Source organism: Ammospiza nelsoni, chromosome 9 (assembly GCF_027579445.1).
Source record: "Ammospiza nelsoni isolate bAmmNel1 chromosome 9, bAmmNel1.pri, whole genome shotgun sequence".
NCBI classification, from domain to species: domain Eukaryota; kingdom Metazoa; phylum Chordata; class Aves; order Passeriformes; family Passerellidae; genus Ammospiza; species Ammospiza nelsoni.
In genome coordinates this window covers 30,836,962-30,857,860 of record NC_080641.1, presented here as the reverse complement: position 1 = coordinate 30,857,860, position 20,899 = coordinate 30,836,962, and the positions used below count along the sequence as shown (strand labels likewise).

The following is a 20,899-nucleotide window of genomic DNA, read 5'->3' as shown; positions in this document are numbered from 1 at the left end:
TTTCATTTGAGAGATATGACTCCTATCTATTCCAATCCTTAGATAAGTCAATAAACAATGCACAGGAGGAAACTGTTCATGTGACCAGATTGTACTTTTAAAAGTTTACAGTGGAGCAATGCCATATTTGTACAAATTAACACAAAACTAATGCCTTGGAAAGATGATGAACAGTGGGATCACAAATATTGATTCATCCTGATATTAAAAATCAGGCCTGAACACTGAGTTCCTGGGCAGTAAAAGACAGCTGAAATTCAGTACAAATGAACTGATGCATATAGAACAATAATTTAAAATATTTCCATTTCCCAGTGCAGAAATAAGCACTGAGTTAGTATGAAAGGAATGAGCCCCCAGTTTTAAGAGATCTAAGAAAACACCACCTCAAAACAAGGAGTGGTCAGAAAAGCAACTGGGGAAAGAAAAATAGAGGCAGAAAATGCTCTTGTATCTTGAAAACTTTTAACAGGACAATTGGAATGCTGCATACAGGAAGGTTACAAGGGTCTCTCCATGTGACACAGTTACAGAATGACCTCTCTGTAAGCTGAGAAGCCTGAAGGTGACAGGACAAGAATATAAACACCAGGAGTGCTCTGAAGCTGCTCACTGTTCTTCCAGTAAAACACAAAGCCCCTCAAAAAAGCCCCCAAAACCTAAGAGGTATAAAACTCCAGTGCAGAGGATAGAAAAGGAGTGAGTTTAATTCTGTATGATGTGTAGGTACATAAACTCATGATCCATGCTAAAAAAGCTGTCCAAGGATTCCAAAAGGGACTCGAAAAACTCATGAAAGACAATCCAGATATATTCACTTCTGGCTCAAATTGGTGAGCTGGGAAAAAAAAAAGACAATCAGTGGCAGTTAGGAAAGTACTCTGAGTAAAGAGATGAATGGCCATCCTCCTCTTCTTCCAAGGTACCAACAGGGAGAAAATCCAGGGGCCAGAAGCATTTTTGGTCTGAGGCTGTAGAGCCATTCTAACTGCTCAGCAATCTGTCACCATTCCCAACAGGAGGCAGAATGATTGCCTTGAATTTGCTCTTTTTTATTATTATTACTTCAGTTAAGCCAGGGAAGTGAAAGTTTCAGTGTAAGTTCCTCAGCCATAGCCCAAGTATGTGAGGATGTGAGATGTGTCTCCTGGACTGACATGAAGTTTATGGATGAAGTTTTTAGTGCCTGAGGAGGAAAAAGTGGATGCCTGCAGGTGTCCTTTGTGACAACCTGAATAAAATACTCAGTTCAGTACATTAACATGAAATCCACATTTATAAATCTGAGCAAGAGACACACAGAAGAACAGAAAAGTATATTTAATTTTCTATTAAACTTCCAACCAGAATACATTTTCCCAAAACAGAACTTAAAGCTTTTACATAACTGACAAGAATTTCATCATGATCAACACCAGTTTTTACCAGGAGAAAACAGGTAACATATTGGTTATCTTCCCTCTCTGCTCTCCTGGCAAATCAAATCTAATACTTCAAAGTGAAGTATTTTCAAATCCTGTGAACCTCAAAGCAGCATTCTAGTTCCTGCTTACTTCTGGATATTTTGTTTATTTTTTAATTCCAAAGTAGTAATAAGAAAAGTATTTTATAGCAAATTTCTATTCTAAAAAAATGTTAGAGATCCCCTTTACAAGATCATTTTAATGTAAGCAGCAGCAAATTGGAGAGAATGGAAGTCTGAAAGCATTTGTATGATCTGCTATTACAACCTTTATAAAATGCAACTCATGTCATTGATATGCCAAACTATTTATAACTTTCCTCTCTTCCTTCCCAACTAATCTCAACAACAGTAAGCAGGCTAATTCAGCTCTAATTTTTACAAATTGTCCAAATTGATTAGAACAAAAGCTGTCACAAAGCCCCACCATGTACCATTTGTAAGTGTTAGTGCCTCAAGCTCAGCCATAGAGAAACTGATGGAAATTGTTAAGAGATTTAAGGTCTCTAACCACAGAATTTAGGTGAGAGAGGTCCAATCAAACCCAGCCTGTGCCATATTATTGATAATGTCTAGTTTAATTCTACTTTTTTGTCAAGAATATCAAGTACTGACTATTTACTCTACTGAGCTCAAAGTTTAGCTTTGCCTGGCTGAAGCTGTAGATTCTGAAGTTTCATTGCCATGCCCATGTTCCCAGAAATCTTCAATTTGCCTTGAAAGAATGCCTGAAAAGAAAGAGAAATCCTGTGAAATGCAATAAAACATTTTATCCCAAATGCACCCCTCCAGACAGTTATGGCTTATTATGGAAGAGCAGTTTGGTATTTCCAACATTCTGGCACCTCACATCCAGCAACAAATGCATTGTCTGACTGCAGAACAGCAAGCTGAGGAAGTTGTATTCTTATTATTTTTTGATACCTAAAAAGAATCAACTTGTTTGTTTCTCAGATTATCACAGCCATGGGTCTGTACCTGGAGCAGGCAGAGCAGCCCATGGCTGGGTGGTGACTGCTCAGAGCAGACAAGCTCATGGATTCAACTGCAAGCAGTAAAGCCACAGTGACAGTAGGTGCCACAACTGATTTCTTAGCTCAATCCTCCTCAGCCTTAACTGGCTTTGTTCCTGATCAATTCAATCTTACAAATGTCTGTTTGTAAAGCAGACATGCAGAAAATTTGGATTTTTTCCTCCAGACCTTGTAAGGAGATAAACTGCATGCACCAAAATTCCCAAACTCTGGATATAAAGCCAGAGTTGCTTCTGAATTTTCTACATGGATATTACATTTCCACCATGTGTTTTATCTTTAAACTTCTCCTAGACACGTTTGAGTTGCAAAATTTACCCCATGATTACCAGACCAAAATCTTGAAACAGTTACCCAGAGCACTTCAAATTTGGAAGCACAGAACAGCAACTTGAAATTAACATAAACATCTGGTTTACTTGTACACTATGACTGCTTTTGGTGCACAGAAGAATAAAAAAAAAAAACAAATTAAACAAACAAAACAAAAAAAAAAAAAAAAAAAAAAAAAAAAAAAAAAACAAAAAACCAAAATCGCCACCCAACAAGAAAAAATGACAGACATTCAGTGGATGCTCACCTCAATTTCTACTTTTCAGCACCTTTTCAGCACCAAGGTGACTCCTTACACTAATGTCAGCTATGGGGTAAAGCCCTCCAAAGAGAGGCCCACATCCCTCCTTTCTCATGGCATTTTAAAAAAACTGGATTGCCCCTCTTCTCTGCCAAGCAAGCACTATTGTATCTCCTTCTGGGATATAACACAGGACACATCCCTGCAGGATATCTGACACACATCCCTGTCCTTCTTGATCAATCTCACTTTGGGTCATTTGTGCAGAGCACACCAAGAATTGTCATTTTTCAGATCAGCCATGGCAGTTTTGGATTAAAACATTCAAATTATTTCAACTTAAAAACAGGCAAAGCAACCAACCAGTTCCCTGATCAGGCCATCCTTGCTGTACTTACTGTCTGAGGGTTCATTTTGCCAGTCATGAGTGCCAGCAGATCAGTGTCAGCCATGGTGATTGTACAATCTGCCTTCTTATCTGCAAGACAGGAGAAGAATGAAGATTGAAATTCAGAAATTAAACACTTATAGGAGCTACAACTGTGTAGAGCATCCCTTCAGACCACAGGCCAGCAAATGATACCTGAAGCATGTACAAGCAAAAGCCATTAAAATAATATCAGCAAGAGGCAGCTGGGCCACCTTGTAGCACAGAGCACCCCAACAGTGAAGAAAGATGGGCCTTCCTGAAAAGCTAAGCAAATTCATTCATTTAAAAATAAATAATAATTACCTGCATCCAGACAGAATGTTCATTGCAAGCACTGATAATAATTTTTTAGCTTTATCAAGCTTATCTTTGCTAGTATGAAGATCAGCTTGGAGTAGATGAATTTTCCCCTGTGACACTCTCAAGATATTCATTACTGACATTTCAGGCATTTCCTGCCCTCTCCTTCCGTGGCAACAACATGTGCATTCTGAAAGCACTCATTTGAATTCATTCAAGTACAGAAGTTTCTAGGATCTTCTGACTAAAGCAAGCTGGAAAATTGTTTTAATAAATTCTGATATAAATACTGATGTGTAATCCAAAGGGCTAAAATCTGCACACATCTTTTCCTACACTCATCTTATTATTAGACTGAAATCTTTGCTGCCCATTCAACAGAAGACTGTGGTCTTCTTTTTGTAATAACATAACAATGAATTTCTGAATCAAATCCCCATCATATTTTGAATTAAAAGTTGTGTTGCAGGTTCATGGATATATCAGATTTTGAGGACTGGCTCTTGCCTTTGGTTTGTTTGTTGTTTTTTTTTTTAATTATCATTACTAGGGTGTGTGACTTCAGATTTGTGACAAGACATTTTCATGGCAAGGGTACAAATCTTGTGTTCTCAATATTTTTATGGGGTTCCCCAACACCATCCAGTCTGTTTCTTATTTCAAAATGGAACTGGAAGTTTATGTCAGCTGCTACAGCACTGAAACCAATTAAGTTTTGTTGTTTAACTATCTGCAGAGGAGAAGTAACTTGACAAGGCAGACCAGTTTACTGCTTACCAGTGTCTCCAGCAAAGCAACTGAAAAAACAGCTACAAATTACATTTTTGGCCCAAATTTTAAGAGGTGAGAGCAACAAAATCCCCAAGGTCTGATTTTCACTTTTTTTTTCCATTCTGATTCTTGTGAAATCATATCACAGATCTGTCTGTAGCCTCTAAGAAAACACACTATTATCTTCAGACAGGTTCAGAGCAGAAGCTGTTTAGTTCTTGGTCTGAAACACCATGGATTAAAAGTGTCAGTAATAAGAAAGTTTAAAATTAAGGTAGCTCTACATCACTTTTGCTCAAGGTCACTACAGCCTGAACAGAATATGAGTTCTGTGTTCATTAGTTTTATGTGTGTTCTGCAATGACATAATAAAAGAGCACTGACCTGAATTAACTGCCACAGAGCCTTTACCATTTTTCACATCTACTATCCAAGTTGCTTCTTTCCCACCAGGACCATCTTTTACTTTGAAGGCAAAGACTCCACCAATTTTCTTAACAAATTGCTCTCCTTCCTGTAATGACACAAAATGAGAAAGTAATTTACTTCAACACAATTTTTAGTTAGTCTTAATTTAATAAAAGTAATTAAAAAACCTTCACCATTTCTACTAACATAAAAATATCTATTCCTCCCACTATGCCTCATTTGAACAACCATAAAAAAATCTTAACAAAAAACCTCAAACTATGGCTATCTATATTGAAATCTATTAAACTAAGAAGAATAGTCCTAACAGCCTTGTCCTGACATGAGTTTGACAAAATGCAATTTCTCCTTCTAATCACACTTAAAAGGCAAGAACCTAACCCCAAACACAAAGTTCTTTGGTTAGTTAGCAAGCTTCTCACCCACAATCTAAACTTGCCTCCACTGAGATATCCCTATGCAGGTAGCAACTATCTGGGGAAAAGGTAATTTAGAATCATGGCACAGTGTAAAAGATTTCTTTTACAAAGAAATTCTTTTACAAAGATTTCTTTTACAAATTTTGTAAAAATTACAAAATCCAAATCTGTAGCACTTGTTTCAATGAGCAGTCCTGAAGAAGTGGTATTTGCTAACACATTTCCAACAGGTTTCACACACATTCTGTTCTAAATTAAAATCCTGTTGTAGGTGAAAGAAGTAGCCAGATACCTCTTGGAGCTTCTTTTCAATCTCTTTGAAGACCAGGTGTGCTTTAAATCCATCAACAGCTGCACTGAGAGGCACAGCTGCAATACGGCCGTTGCTGAAACAAAAACCCCATTAATTAAAACACTTAAAATCACATTTTCAACATCTTCAAATGACCACCAACAGGCCTAACACCAGCAAGAAACATTTCATTGGTATAAAGCAACTCTGCTATCAAAGTGAAGCTTGCTCTCTTGATAGCCTGAATTACTATCACTCCAGATATCTGGGTGTTCTGTGTATATGAACTGAAGATTAATTTTACAATGGAAGTAAATCATTAATCTTATTCTTGATACTCTGGAGAAATCACCCTGCATGGCCTGATAGCAACATGGAACCCAGATCTTGATTCCTGCAGGGGCACACAGAGCCAAAGTACAGAGAAATGTCCAAAGAAATGGCAATTCAAGCAGCAGGAGGAACAGGTTCACTGCTATTGCCATCTCTTGGCAGCAGAGGCCAGAACTGTGGTCAGGGCTGACACTGCTGAAGTGACAGAATTGCTCAGGAAATGCTGCTGGAACTTACTGGGGTGGTAGTGACACTGCCCTGCAGATGTGTGACAGGGCAGCCAGAGTGGGCACTGTCTTGTCTGAAGGACACATCCATTTTGCCAACAAACCAAGGCTGTACTAACAGGATGGAAACTGTAAGATTCAAAAAAAGCCACCAAACAAAAAGCAGAACTGTTTCAAAAACTAATGCAAAACTGATCAAGTCCTGCTGCCTTGATTCACATTCTTACCAGCTATTACTAAAGCCAGAGTTCTGATCTGGAACCAGTGACTGACTGTAGTGTAGGAAAGTGGTGTGAAGGACCTCCATAAACACGGAGTTTCACCACCTTTCCCTTAATTTCACAATGCCCATCATCACTCAGTTACATAAGGGGTGTCTGAGCACATCAGCCACTCTGCTCCATTCCAAAGTCTGACACACATTGGTGCAACTCCCTGTGTCAGGGATCTCCCACACAGAGCCTCTGGGAGAACTAAGGGGCTTTAAGCTCCTCTAGGATAAGATGAAATGAGTGTTGCTAAGATTTCTCTGGCTTGAGTTGTACTTAAGACATATTTTAAAAATCCTGAACACTAGAGAAGGTGAAATGAGCTATAGTAAATTAGACTTAAGTTTCTTCAGGAGAAATATTATCTGTACATGAAAAGCTCTCCCTGACAGGAAGGATTACTTCCAGCAGCACCTCAAGGCTGATGATATAAAAATAGCAACATTCTCAATACAGTGACTATTTTTAAAGACAAAGCACAAAGCAATGGGAAAAGGTGTATTCCCTGTAACAGTCTTTTCCCTTCAGATGTAAAACTGTACCAATACCCACTGACAAGCTATGTGAGCATGTTTAAAGAGAATCCATCAGAAGACATATTTTTCCTCACATGGTACAACCTCTTATGGATTAAAAGAGACAGAATTATCACTCCTGACACTACAAAAAAATCACTGCTGAAGCCTTTCAAAGTTCAGTGGCTTCTCTCTCATCACCTCTTCCACAGGTTATATTGTCACCTCCCAGGAACTGCACAGGTTTAGCTGAAACAGATGTTAGAAATATCAGCTGGGAGGGAGGGGTGTGTTTCTTTCTGAAAGGCCAGTGTATGATAAATTCTGCTGTTCACAGGTTTTCAGAGAAAACAAAGCACTGGGATAGAGATTTAAAAGCCATAATACCCACAATAACCATATCAACCTTTCTAAGGAAAGCTGAAAATGAAAATGTAAAGGGAACTGTATTGCAAGTCTCCCCTGAAATATCAGAATACAAATTTTAAGTGTGTTCCCCCAATTCCTGTCTATTTGAGCATTGAGCTAGAGCAGAGTGCAGCAGCTTCTTATCAGTGTTCTCCCACTGTGAAATAGGCTACAATTGCCAGTGCAAATTCTGTAGCCAGTAACACCCCAGAACTGTAAGGAATTACAGTATCACATAAAACCGGACTGAAAGCAATCCTTCACAGAGCTAAACCAGTAACAATTCTAGCAGAGAAAGCAGTGGTTTCTCTGTTCCCATGAATGTCTTGCTGGTTTTGGCAGATAGCTAGTTTCAGTTAGTTACTTTTAATGTGTCCTGTTTTATTCTTGGAATGGTTTTTATTTGGTGGCTTTTTTCCTCGGAACATCGCTCTTCCTCACTGAGGAATGGCTCCACATGAGCCATTTCTACAAGCCGGTGTGAGCTTTCCAATAACTCTCAGCGCTCGATGTGACACGAGAGCGTGTGAATTTTCACCTCAGCACAGACGTGCAGTGCCGCAGGAACACAGGAGTGTTTAGTTTACAGGGCAATCTCCCCCCTTAGCAGCGGCAACAACTCCAAAAGCACGAAGTTGTGAGGGCGCAGGCAGCGGCACAGCCAGGCTGGGCCGGCAGCGCTGTCCCCGCGCTCCGCGCCGCCCCAGCCCAGCGCTCCGGAAGGCCCGGCGGTGCAGCCGCGGTTCCCCCGTGCCGGGCGAGCCCCCGGTGCGTGTCTCACCTGCCGTCCCGGGGGAAGCCCATCCTGAAGAGCGTCACCACCACGGCGCCGCCGAGCCCCAGGTTGTGCTGCAGCGCGACCTTCGCCCCCGGCACCTGGCGCCGCCCCGCCAGCCCGCGCAGCTGCCAGCACAGCTCCGCGCACTGCGCCAGCCCTGAAACATCGAGCGCAGAGCCCGCTCAGCCGCGGCCTGCCCGCCAACGGGGCCTGGGGAGCTGCCAGCCAGCGAACTTGTGAAAAACGCGTGGATTTTATCATTGGCTTTTCTAAATGGATATTATATGTGTTGTGTTAGAAAGTAATGCTGTATTAATTCTCTTGAAGAGCGTGTTAAATATAGTTTTAGGTTATAAAAAATGTTAAAATAGAAACTGTGCTATGTAGGATACTTTTTTTAAAGAAAGGACTCGCAGCGAGATAGCAGCCACAGGACGCCTGAATCTTTGAGAGAGAAAGAATTTTTGCCCTCATATCAGAAGAAACGAACTTCTTCCCACCTTGAAGGCACTGTTAGGATTCAGAGGAGGAAGCTGACACTGACCAGACGGAATCCTGTGTTTGAATGGAATTTATGCATCATGGATGAGGTTGCTTTTAAGGGTTAATCCTCTGTTAACGTGGGTCCTTTTTCGGGCTCGTGCTGCCCAGAAAAGGTACCCGGACATCTGTAACTCTTTGTCTCCATTGTCTCATATTGTCCTAATTCAAATTGTCCAAATGATTATTACTCTAATTGTATAACTATTTTTATAACCATTTTTATTACTATAAAACTTTTAAAATTTTAAAAACAAGTGATTGGCATTTTTCACAGAACTGGATGTCCCTGGGAAGCCCAAAGGAAGGGAAACCCCTTTGCACAGCGACCCTGGCACTCTGGGATTGTGTTCACCCTCAGTCTCCATGCCAGCAGCTCTGTCTGCAGCCAGGGCCCAGCCTGGGAGAATCACGGAGTTCATTGGAAAAGAGCTCTGAGACCATCGAGACCAGCCCATGGCCAAGCACTGAGTGCCATGTCCTTCCTTCAACTCTCCACCACCCCCCAGGCAGCCCATTCCAGTGTTTAACCATTCTTTCTGTGTCAGAATTGCCCTGGATGTCCAGCCTAAACCTCCCTAGCACAGCTTGAGGCTGTATCCTTTCATCCTCTGGTTACAACCCTTCTTCCAGGGAGCTGGAGGGAGTGAGAAGGTCCCCCCTGAGCCTACTTTTCTCTGGGTTGAGCTCCCCCAATTGCCTCAGGAATTCCTCACAGGATTTGTGCTCCAGACCTCCCCCAGCTCTTTTGCCTTTCTCTGCACATTCCTCAAACTTTTCTCCTTTCCCCCATCCCTTCCTGTCCCTTCCCCTGGACAACTGCACAGGTCTTTGGACAAGGGACACAAGCAATCTGCATTTCATGCACACAATTGTACATATTGCCAACTGACATATTATGAAGGAGTTAAGGAGTTTTAAAATTCCAGTCATAGATGAGAATGAGCAGGTTTCATTCACATTCTCTCAGCCTCAAGGAGAGGGTGTGTACTGTGGTGCAGCCTGCCCTGCAATGTTTGGATATTTCAGAGGATTTACATGACCCTTGCTTAGCATGTAACTGGCCTCAAGGCTGTTTTCAAGGGAAATGAAGCTGACAGGCTAAGACTTGTCATTTTCTGCATTTTGCTGACTCTTCCTCCATCCCATGGCACTGGAGAAGCAAGAAGCTATCTCTGCTTCTATCACTGTGTAACAGACAAAAACTAACATAAACCTGGCAATGCAAAACTCTCACTCTGTTACAGATATCCACAGTCTCATTTTTCTGGAACCCTTTTCCTCCAAAGTTTCCTAACGCTTCCCCCGCCCCCCACACTTAACTGCATATTGTATCTCACTGTTACAACTGTTTAGATTAAGATTTGGTGTTTCACAAGGTTTCATCTTCTCCAATTTTCTGATAATTTCTCATTTCCAAATTCACCCAAGGAGGGTGAATTATCTTTACAAATCCAATACATTTTTTCCAAGAGCCAACTCATTTAGAAACAAGAACAGTAGTTTAAAGAAAGAAAAAAAAACAAACAAACAAAAAAGGGGAAACCTACATTGCTGGGAAATGGTGACCAAGTGAGCTTCTGTTGTAAACATCAGATAAATATTTTGACATCCAAGACTTAACAAAATAGGCTCTAGTGCAGCTAACAATAGTACAGGCAGGAAAAATCTCCAAAATCAGAATTTTACAGGATGACATCATATTGGAACAGTTATTCAAGTACTATTCAGAAGTTGTACTATTGAGCAATTATTTAGGAAGGTTAAGCTGTGTTACCCTGCTCCAACACTTGCATTATTTGGAAAGAAGACTTGAGGGAAGAAGCTTTGAGTCCCTCACATTTCAAGCACAGATGGGAAGCACTTGCCTGCTCAAGAGCTGTATCTCTTATCTAATGGGTGTGATTAAATAAAGGCTTTGCATACCTGTGGCACCAAGAGGGTGTCCCTTGGAAATCAAGCCACCACTGGGATTAATAACCCATTTTCCTCCATAAGTATTGTCTCCTCTGTCGATCAGGTCACATGCTTTTCCTATAAAACAGAATTCATGTAAGAAAAATGTTCTTTTTTTATTTGTAAGTGATTTTTCAGTTCTGCTGTAACTTACCAGAGATGCTACATGTCAGTCAAACCCTAGGAAATGTTACAGCTCATCTTTCACAAAGAGCAAATATTGACCAAACTACATTAATGAGACTTGCTCATACCATTGGAGAAAGCATAACATGGAAGAGAAGCATTTGTACAAGAGCTGTTTTTAATTTGCATTTGAATTGTTCTGTTGGTGTATACAGCATTATGATGCAATCAGTATAATGAAGCTATTTAGATTTTGTTCATAAAACTGCAGTGATAATTACATTTTTTCTAAGTTGTAATTTGTGACCCCCAGGACTTGGAAGGTGATCACCAAGTTGAACACAAACCCCTGTCACAAAGGCCAACTAATGGTACCTTGGGCTGTATTCAAACATTAAAATAGTGAATAAAACCACTCAGAAGACTAATGTTCAGAATTGTTTAGCTTTCCAGACTACAGACAATTCTCCCTTTTAACCAGGCTCTTACTCATTTATTCTTGTACCAGCTTCTCCAGCCTACATTAATAACACTGAAGTGTAAAAAAGATCTGTCATGGTTCCATGGTGCCATTAAATGAGAATACCAAGTTAGATTTGCCCATCTAAATCCACAGTGGTTTATGTCATTTCATTAATTTTTATGCCTAATTAGTCTATCATTCCAAGATAAATTTCATATACTATTAAGGCCAGACTGACAAAGGGTTGTGAGAACAGCACTATTAAATAACCATGCACAAGGCTAATTAGTCAAACAGACAAGTACCACCAGGATTATTCTGCATTAATTAGAGGAATGAACCTAAAGAGCTTAATGTACTTGTTTAAATATGTCAAACATTTACCATTTTTGCTGTAGATCCATAAAAATACAGCAAAAATGAGAGTAGAAAGCAGATATTAAAAGGCAAACACATTAAGTCTTCCTGGAGTTCCATAAATGTCTGTTTCAGTAAGAAAGCTCAGACCTAATATACCACCTAGTGCCAGAATATGGTATTTCCTCACAGGTGGTTAAAAACAAATTAGAGAAAGATTATATCACATGATAACCTTTGCAAAACAAGACTATGTTTACAATTTAAATACATCATGAACTGAAATAGCAGTGCAATCCATTATTTATTTGAAATCATAAAATACCCTCTTTAACAGAAATTTTTAATGCTTTTACTTACATGCACAGACCTGAATTCCACTGCCATTCAATCTGTTGTAAATCCAGCAAACTCACTGACATTAAACTAATCTGAGCATTGTTACATAGTTGACTTTAGATGCACGTTGACAACATGCCAATAACTCTGAGGCAAAGATGTTTCAAAGATCAGTGACTGGCTAAAGCCCCCCACAGGCAATTCTTGTTCTATATTTATCTTATTAAAAGGAAATACATAGATGGAGGGAAATCTTGGGGTAAGATTATGCTAGAATGCAGCTCCAAAAAAGGGGCCTAAGACTGAGATCACAGGAGTTCTTAATTTGGGCATCCTTGGTGCTTTTCATTTTAACAAAACAATTATCTCCACTGCTGCTCTTACCTTCTGGACACAGTCCCAGAGCTTCATAGGTGATGAACTCATTAACTGAGAAGCAGTCATGAAGTTCAATCACATCAACATCTGTAGGTTTCAGCCCTGCTTTTTCAAAACATTTTTGTGCAGCATTTTTAGTCATGTCATAGCCAACCTGAAAAAAAGAGAAATTCTATGTTAAAATATCATTACAGAAGTATAGCTCACAGCTTAATTTTTACACTTAACTGTGCTTCTATAGATCCTGTCAGTGAAAGAAGGAGATGGTATTCTGATTTATTTGATTGCATCACATGTCAGAGCTTGATAGTCATACAATAAAAATTGTCTAGAAAGAAATAACATATTCTAAGGCTTATTGTAGGCATGCAAAACCTTTCTGGGGAATATCCTCTATTTCCTTAACCTTGATCACAACCCAAATTGTTCCTTTGCATGACTCAGATCAATAGCCTTGACACAAATCCTCAAATTGCACTGTTACCTCTTTATATGATCCACCTGATTGTTTTAAATTTCATTACTACTATAAAGAGAAAAATGCAAGGAATTTTCATTTGCTGCTGAAGTTGTTAAAAAAATAGCCTGTAAATAATTGGTTAAAAACTAGGTTTCTGATAGCCTGTTTATAAGTTACTTATTGTCATTCCACAATCATACTACTTGCTTATTATATACCTGTCCAAATGAAATCAATTTTGCATTCACCACAAAGCATAATATGTTTGCTCATTGACATGAAAATGTTTATAGCATCAGTAGGACTTGCAGGCACTTAAAAAAAACCTAAACCCAAAACCGAACAAAAAAAACCCCACAAAATACCAACCCAAAACTATAAACAAAAAAAACTCGGAAAAAATCACCCCAATGAGTACCAGGGAATACAGAATTGCAAACCTACCATCTTCATACAACTGTTCCCTTCAAATGTGCTTGGATAATCAGTAGCCATCACCTGTGCTAGAATTTCCACAGCTTTTGGCTGCAATTTATGCCTTTTCACAAACTCCTCATTAGCCAAAATTGCAGCTGCAGCACCATTTGATGTTGGACTGATTGAAAGAAAAATAATGATGTTATTGTTCTAAATCAGTAATGTCAGTCTTCATTAGATTGTTGATCTTCCACAGATTTATCTTTTAATACATACAAAAAAACCCAACAAACAAAACCCCACTTTCTTTGGCTGATACCACTGAAACTATAAATTCCATCAGTGCTTACTGGACACTTTCAGTAATATTTATACCAGACATTTGAAAATCATTACATCAAAATAGAAATGTGTCATTAAGGTTTTTCAATTTAGGACAAATCAAAGCTTCTACTTGGCTATAAACATATATAAACACATATATAGAGTGCTTAGGAAAGGCTGAAGTGAAGAATTAACACTTAACAGTGATGGATGCACATTAGTAATAGAACAGAATTACATTAGAACCCCAAAGTACAAAACTTCTTTCAGCTCACTGTATTACACTGAGAGCAAGTATCTAGTGTTTGGTCATGAGAGATTTTCCACATTTGCTTTATTTATAAAAAGTTTTACTGAAAGCAATCTGTAAATTATAATTAACACACAAACAGACTTTATTTAAATAGATGGCCTACTATATTTGTCTTAACATCAAGATCTATTTCACAATGCAAAGTCCTCTCCTTACCAACACTGTAAGACAGTCAAGTAATCAAAAACTTTGCGAGAGTGCAGAACTTCATCCAATGTGTACTCCTTTTGGAACTGGGAATACCTAAGGGAAACACACAGATGCCATCTCAGGCTGAGCAGCAGACACACTAATATCACAGTATTAGGCAGCTAGAGAGCTCTCTTTACAAACTATAAGGCACTGGATAGATAGTTATTTTTTAATATATTTCTAGAATAATTTATTGATTTTCTCATTCCATAATAAAGAAAATATGCTGAAAATGTTCTGAATGTATTCTAAAAATACTACTTTGTTGTGCAGGAATTTTTTTAACAACCAAGGCTGTTGACTACAGAGGCAGAGTACAGGACTCACGGGTTGTTGGTTGAATGGCTGTGGTTCTTCCATGCAATCTTTGCAAAGTATTCTGGATTTGTCCCTGAAAAGGAGAAAAAAAAAATTTGTGTTTAAATACTTTGTTTGCTCAAACAGTGCTGACCTAACAGTTTAAATATTGTGTCATAAGAATCTGACCTTTACAAGCATCTTTACAAGAAACACATTGTTATGAAGACTTTCCTTAGAACTCAGCTGAGGTTTCAAAATTAGATAAAAACTACTAAACGTGACAGAACAACCCAATTGCATATTTAACACTCACATAAAAACACAGAAAACATGTGCATTTTATTTGTAGTAGTATTATTCTACTGCTGAAACTTAAATGATCATTTTCCTATCAGTGCAAAACAGCTGCAGTGAAATTGTAGACTCTAAGTCTATTTTTTTTTTCATATAATAGCCTAAAAGTGCAAATAAAAGATGCACAACAGGCCAGGCTGTTACCTTGGAGCCAATTGTCTGGTCAGGGGTAGCAAACAGCAGTGGCAGCAGCCTTGTACTAAGGATTAAATCAAATCAAACACCCAACAGCTTTTGCCCAACAGTTCAGCCCCATGCCCATCTACCTATCCTAAGGCACAGGGATAAATGCAGGGAGTTATGCAACCCTAATGCTACCATTTCATAAAACAAAATCTTATTATTTTTAAATCACTTCATAAAGAGAAGACAATGAAAAAAATGTATTTTAACAGACCATATTTCTCCATATGTTCTTTGCCAGCGCTTGCAAACATCTGAGGTGCCACTGGAGCACTTTCTAGGCCATATTTATTTATCATAATGTCCAAGTGCTTGTCCATAGGATTAGTTCTGTCTGCAAACTGAAAACAGAAATACAAATCAGACCATAATTTCCTTTTCTTTTCAACATCACCACAAAACTGTCACAGATTTCAAGCAAATGATAAGTTTTTCTAATATTTTAACAAGTCCCTGCAGTATGCTGCACTTCAGAGACATGATCAGAAGTATTGATAATTTCCTAGCTATAAAAAAAAAGTAAATAAGCAGAAAATTCTTGACATTATAACCACAGCACTGATTCATGGCAACAATCACTGCTACATGATTTGTATCACAGTCACTATTTTCAGCAGGGGACTTTAGGTATTTTTCACCTCACTTAAAATCCTACTGTTTACACAGTTTTAAGTTATAAAATTAATACTCTATAGTATTTTCAATGAAGCTTAGAAGAAATATTGTAAAGCATGTTAAAAGATAACTCTTTCTCAGTTTTATCACTTGCTAAATTTAACGTTTTTCACCCAAACCTCTTGAATATATTATCAAATTTGGCAGTTCTGCAGTTAAATGACATATGGGCTCTAATATTGCTTGCCTTAAGGCAAAATACAAACAAACCCACACACACTTCTCCTATAAAAACAAATAAGATTCAAGAAGCCTTTAGTTTTTGGGAGAGTATGTTAACAGGTCAACTGAGTAAGCATCAGACCAGAAGAGCCAGAATCTTTCTTTGATTTGCTGTGCTGTTTGAGAAAGATACTTCAGTTACTCAAAGCTTCAGCATTTTATCTGGTATTTTCCTTTTTCCCCACTAACCCAGCCTTTAACATAATCTTGGCAAAATACAACAAAAGTGACACATGAATTTTGCATGGAATGTTTTAGAATTTACTTTTTATAGTATGTCATAGCTGCCATCAGAATCACAGACCTCACTAAAAGATTATTTAGATCAAACTAATGGTTTCTTTTGTCATCATCTACAGGAACACAGTAAAGCAAGTGGTGTTATTGACAATACAGCTCAGAGAATGAGGAAGAAGTTCATCTCATGCACAAACATGAACATATCAAGTGTTTCAGACACTTACATGTGAAGCAAGAGATCCTTTTGCCATCCTCTCAAAGCCGAGTGCCAGAACACAGTCTGCCAAACCTTAAAATAAAATAAAATGTGTGACTATTTCAAGCACAATGTGATTATAAATGACACTAGATACTAACAACTATTCAATTACAAGATATGTACACAAACACCTGCCAGCTGCCCTTCCTTCCTCCTTCATTTTTGAAAGGCTTACATTAAGATGGACAAGATATTGATACAAAGATATTGATACCTAAGAATGAAAGATCACTGCAGCGTTGGGGTTTACTTTTAAGTGTCTGACAGCAACTCTCATAGACAACCAAGCATTTATGTCTCAGTTACAAATACTAAACAATCATACACAGTGTTACTATGGTTGTCATTACAGAAACATCAGCATCAGTGCAAGAAAGTATCAAAGTCCACAAACGAACTGCAAAAACAAGAGGAAATACTCATCTGATGGTTCAAAGCATGGTCTGTCAGACTGTGCTCTCCCCTCCCTTCCAAAAACATGATAGTTAAACACTTGTATACACTTCAAGCTAAAAGAAAAAAGCTAAGCTTTTTAGCAGATTCTTCTTTTAGTGCCTGCAGTACTCTAATGCCACTTGTTCTGCACTCCTCCAAACAATTATTGCAGAAACACTTAACTGGCAGAACTGACTGGGTTCACAGAGCTCATGGCACAGGAAAAGACATGTGCATCCTCATACACCATCCTACTGCATCTCTTAGGTCACAGAGCAAAACAACCCACCTCCTTCTACAAGCTGTCTGGCCATGAACAAAGCAGTGGCTCCAGTAGCACAGTTGTTGTTAACATTGATGATGGGAATGCCAGTTAGACCCAGACCATGGTAGATTGCCCTCTGCCCAGAGGTTGAGTCACCTTCAAATGAAAACACAACATTAAAATAAGGTACAAACTCACCCAAGTTTTGCTTTTGCTGCCATGTATGTGAAGTGCTACCAATTAAACTGTAATCCTGAACTTCTGAGCTGTCACCTTGAGTATGGCTCTAGGTACCCACAGTAAAGAACCTCAGAAACAAGATGAAACTCCTCAGATTTTATAAACAGAAGTTTGTTCTGTTTGTGCTTCACGGGCTGTGAATCAAAGGGACATAACTGGACTGGACAGAAGGGTCTTAGAGGTGTGGCTTGGGAGCTGCTCTAGGTATCACAGCAGACTGACCCTACTTCAGTTGCCACAACACAATTGTTAATAGGGAACCAGAAGGAAAGTAAATAGAAAAATGGTTTTGGAATAGAAATAGATTTCCTCCTAATAGAAAGCTTATTGATGCCATTCCTCTTACTTTATCCACATAGAAGTCTCATCCCAATCAAACAATACTCACCATAAACATAACCCACACAGGCCTGCTTCACTGCTGAATAAGGAATCCCAGCATCAGCTAAAGCTGCCTGGCCTGAAAAAAAACCCAGTTTAAAAGTTGGAAAAAAAGTTTAAAATTGAGAGAAAAATTAAAAAACAAATCATCTCTCACAACCACAACAAGCAAATCCAGAGTAGAATGCATGAGTCCTGCATTCACAAGTAAGAGTTGTAGAAATTCCTTATTATATGGTGCAAATATAGTCTTGGACCTCATAAGGACAACTTCATTCTCATAAGGACAATTTCACAGTTTTGAATTTTTGAGTTCTGAACAAGCTTCTTTATCAGAAAATTTCACTCAATCAGTTCTGTGCTCATGCACCAATGTTGTTCATCCCAATAAGAATAGGTTTTCAATAATATAGGTAAGTATTCCATTATTTAAGTGCACAATCCAATTTTAAGCTATCCTGCTGACTTCAGCCTGGAAGAGCTGACCTGGACAGGTCAGTTATGGATTTGCTGAAAGTGGTCTGAATTTTTTAAATCTGTTTTTTTAGATGTATCTATTTATTAAACAGTAGCTTTTCCTTCACATGTATTATAAAACTATTGGCTGTAAGACCTAAAAAAATAAGCATCAGCAGTCAAACAAAATGCTTTATTACTAAATTACCTGCTTCCTTAGCCATGTCAGGATAATCAGCACTCCTCTCACTAGGCTTTGAAAACTGGCAAGAGAAAAGGAAGGAAAACAAGCTGAGAATAAATCGCAGTGAGATTTAACTCATATTTTGCTCAAAATGGTACATTTAAAAGCTCTATATTTAATTTAGAAATAAGTTTTAAATAATGCAAAAACATGTAATTTCATTGACCCAAAAGTGCATGTACAAAATCTTTACAATTCCCAAGTGCTGCTGCCAGACCCTGCAATGGCTAAAGGGAGAAAATAATGCAACTTTATGGGAGCTGAGAGCCATTTCTGGTCACTGTTAAAGAAGATCCATGACTATGGAGATGGACAATAATCCTGTCCAAAGCCTGTGGGTGAGACAGAGAATAACTGTAATCTTCACCAATTCATTGTAATATTCATTGAAACATTGATAATTACTTCCCTTACACTTTTTTTCTTTTTTTTTTTCCTTATAATCCTATTTGTAATAAGAAAATTATTGTTCTTTGTAGAGAATTTATCATACCTTACTCCTCAACATTGGAGTAGAGGTGACATTTCCATTTTCTTTATCCTAATGCAAACTACTTATAATCCTACAAATTATTTGATGTCCCCTGTGAGCATATGAAAGTTAATTTGCTGCCTCCTTCTGCATATGTTCCTGACTCCAGTCATTTGTATCACTTGGCTGTACTTTCTGCAGTGCCTCCTTTCATTAATTTAGACAGAGAATTTACATAGCAAAGGTCATAAGAAAAAACAGTTGGTGAGTTAGTCATTGTAAAAGTCTGTATTGATACTGCTTGGGCTGACAGAGAGGAGAAGAGAGTCCTGACAATTCCTCAAGTCATACTCAAGTGGTAACTGAGATGATCCACTCCTGAAAATGCAGAGCACTGAGGAACTGACAGTTATGCACACGTCAAACATGGACTGTTGTTGTGAGAAGATATAACAAATTTTAGCAGTCATTAAATCATTAATGTTAATCAAATAGAAGGAATACAGTGCTAAAGGATTTCATTGTAAAATACTTAAGATGCAATATGGTGCCTGACAGGTTTTACTTGTCTCTTCCATAAGGACATCACAAGTGACTTCAATAATTTCTATTAGTACATTCTGTGATCTAGTCCAGTAAACACAATTAACAGAATTGCCTTTAACCTTTCAATTCCTCCCCTATCACATCACATGCTGGAAAGGTACCTGTGCAGCAACAAGACAAAAAGTTATTATTTAAAAGGTGGCCAGGAGGAGGAGTTTCTGATTACTCTGGCAAATGTCAAAGTTGCCTTAAGATTCATCCATCAAGACAAAAATGGTTCTTTTACTGTTGCTCTTTGGAAATCATAAAAACGTTTAGGTAGGAAAAGACCTTAAAGATCAAGTCCAACTGTTACCCCAGCACTGCCAAACCCAGGCTGCCAGTTCCTGGGTTTGACAACCCTTTCGGTGAAGGAATTTTACTTAATCCTAATTCTAACCTTAATCATGCCTTGTGGAAACTTGAGGCCAATTCCCCTTGTCCCATCACTTGTTACTTGGGAGAGGAGCCCCACGCCCAGCTGGCTCCACCTGCTCCCGGGGAGCTGCGGAGGAGCTGAGCGGGCGAACCTTGCGCTCACAACCCCAGGGACAGGAACAGAAAGGTCCCAGACAGACCCTGCAGGCCCTGAGCCCTGTCCCGGGATGGCCCTGGGCCAGCGGCTGTGGGGACACAGGGACACGGGGACACAGGGACAACGTGCCCACTGCAGGGCTGCTGTATCGACCCGCTCTGTGGGGCAGCACGTTCACCTTGGCCGGGGTCCGGCCTCCCCCGCAGACCGAGCGAGGGTGAACTTTGCGCGGAGCCGCTGCCGCCGGGCCGGGACCGGGCTCCGCCAGCGCGCACCGAGGAGCCGCCGCATCCCGTGAGGGGCTCCAGCCGCGTGGGGGAGGGCGCGGGCGGCTCCCGCAGCACTTCCCCCTCAGCACTTCCCCCTCAGCGGACAGCCGGGGGGCGCCGCCGAGGCCGCCCCGGCGCGGGCCGGGCCGTGTCCCCCCCGCGCACAGACGGGTGCCGGTACCTTGGTCATGCCGACGCCCACCACGAACACCCGGCGCTGCATGATGGCGGTGGCGACGGGACGATTCCTGCTTCTCCCGCTGCTGTCGCCGTGTCCCGCGGGCCCTCAGCGACACCGGGGCGGGGGCGGAGCGAGCGCCCGGGGGCCGGGCCCCATGGACCCGCCCCTTAAAGGCGCAGAGCCCCCATTGCGGCACCGGCCGGGTGTCCCTGCCCAAAGCACAGCCATGGCCAGTCCTACAAACATCCTGCTTATCCCCCTGGATTCCCCCATCCCGGCAATTAGCAGACGTTTTCCCAAAGCGGAGGTGCAATGAAGTTCACTGCTTCTCCAGAGAGGGGCAGCAAAGATGGCGAAGGGTCTGGAGTACAAGTCCTGTGAGGGGGAGCTGGGGGCGCTCGGGCTGGAGAAAAGGAGGCTCAAGGGGCCCTCCCCGCTCTCCACAGCTCCTCAACCTGGGCGTCAGGCTCTGCTTCCAGGGAACGAGGGACAGCATG

The 20,899-nt window shown here is 40.0% G+C and overlaps 1 protein-coding gene across 1 annotated transcript; it reads right to left on the bottom strand.

Moving 5' to 3' along the window:
• Window positions 1-1,301: 1,301 nt before the first annotated feature.
• On the bottom strand, window positions 1,302-20,534 carry SCP2 (sterol carrier protein 2). The gene is made up of 16 exons (XM_059478112.1): window positions 20,403-20,534; window positions 18,325-18,379; window positions 17,668-17,739; window positions 17,064-17,195; window positions 16,305-16,369; window positions 15,158-15,284; window positions 14,434-14,497; window positions 14,071-14,157; window positions 13,305-13,455; window positions 12,407-12,554; window positions 10,708-10,815; window positions 8,245-8,398; window positions 5,712-5,805; window positions 4,956-5,085; window positions 3,469-3,548; window positions 1,302-2,190 (listed from the first exon to the last, which is right to left on the bottom strand). The coding sequence occupies exons 1-16, from the start codon at window positions 20,442-20,444 to the stop codon at window positions 2,095-2,097; spliced, it is 1,605 nt and encodes a 534-aa protein (XP_059334095.1). The 5' UTR covers window positions 20,445-20,534; the 3' UTR covers window positions 1,302-2,094.
• Window positions 20,535-20,899: the final 365 nt, after the last annotated feature.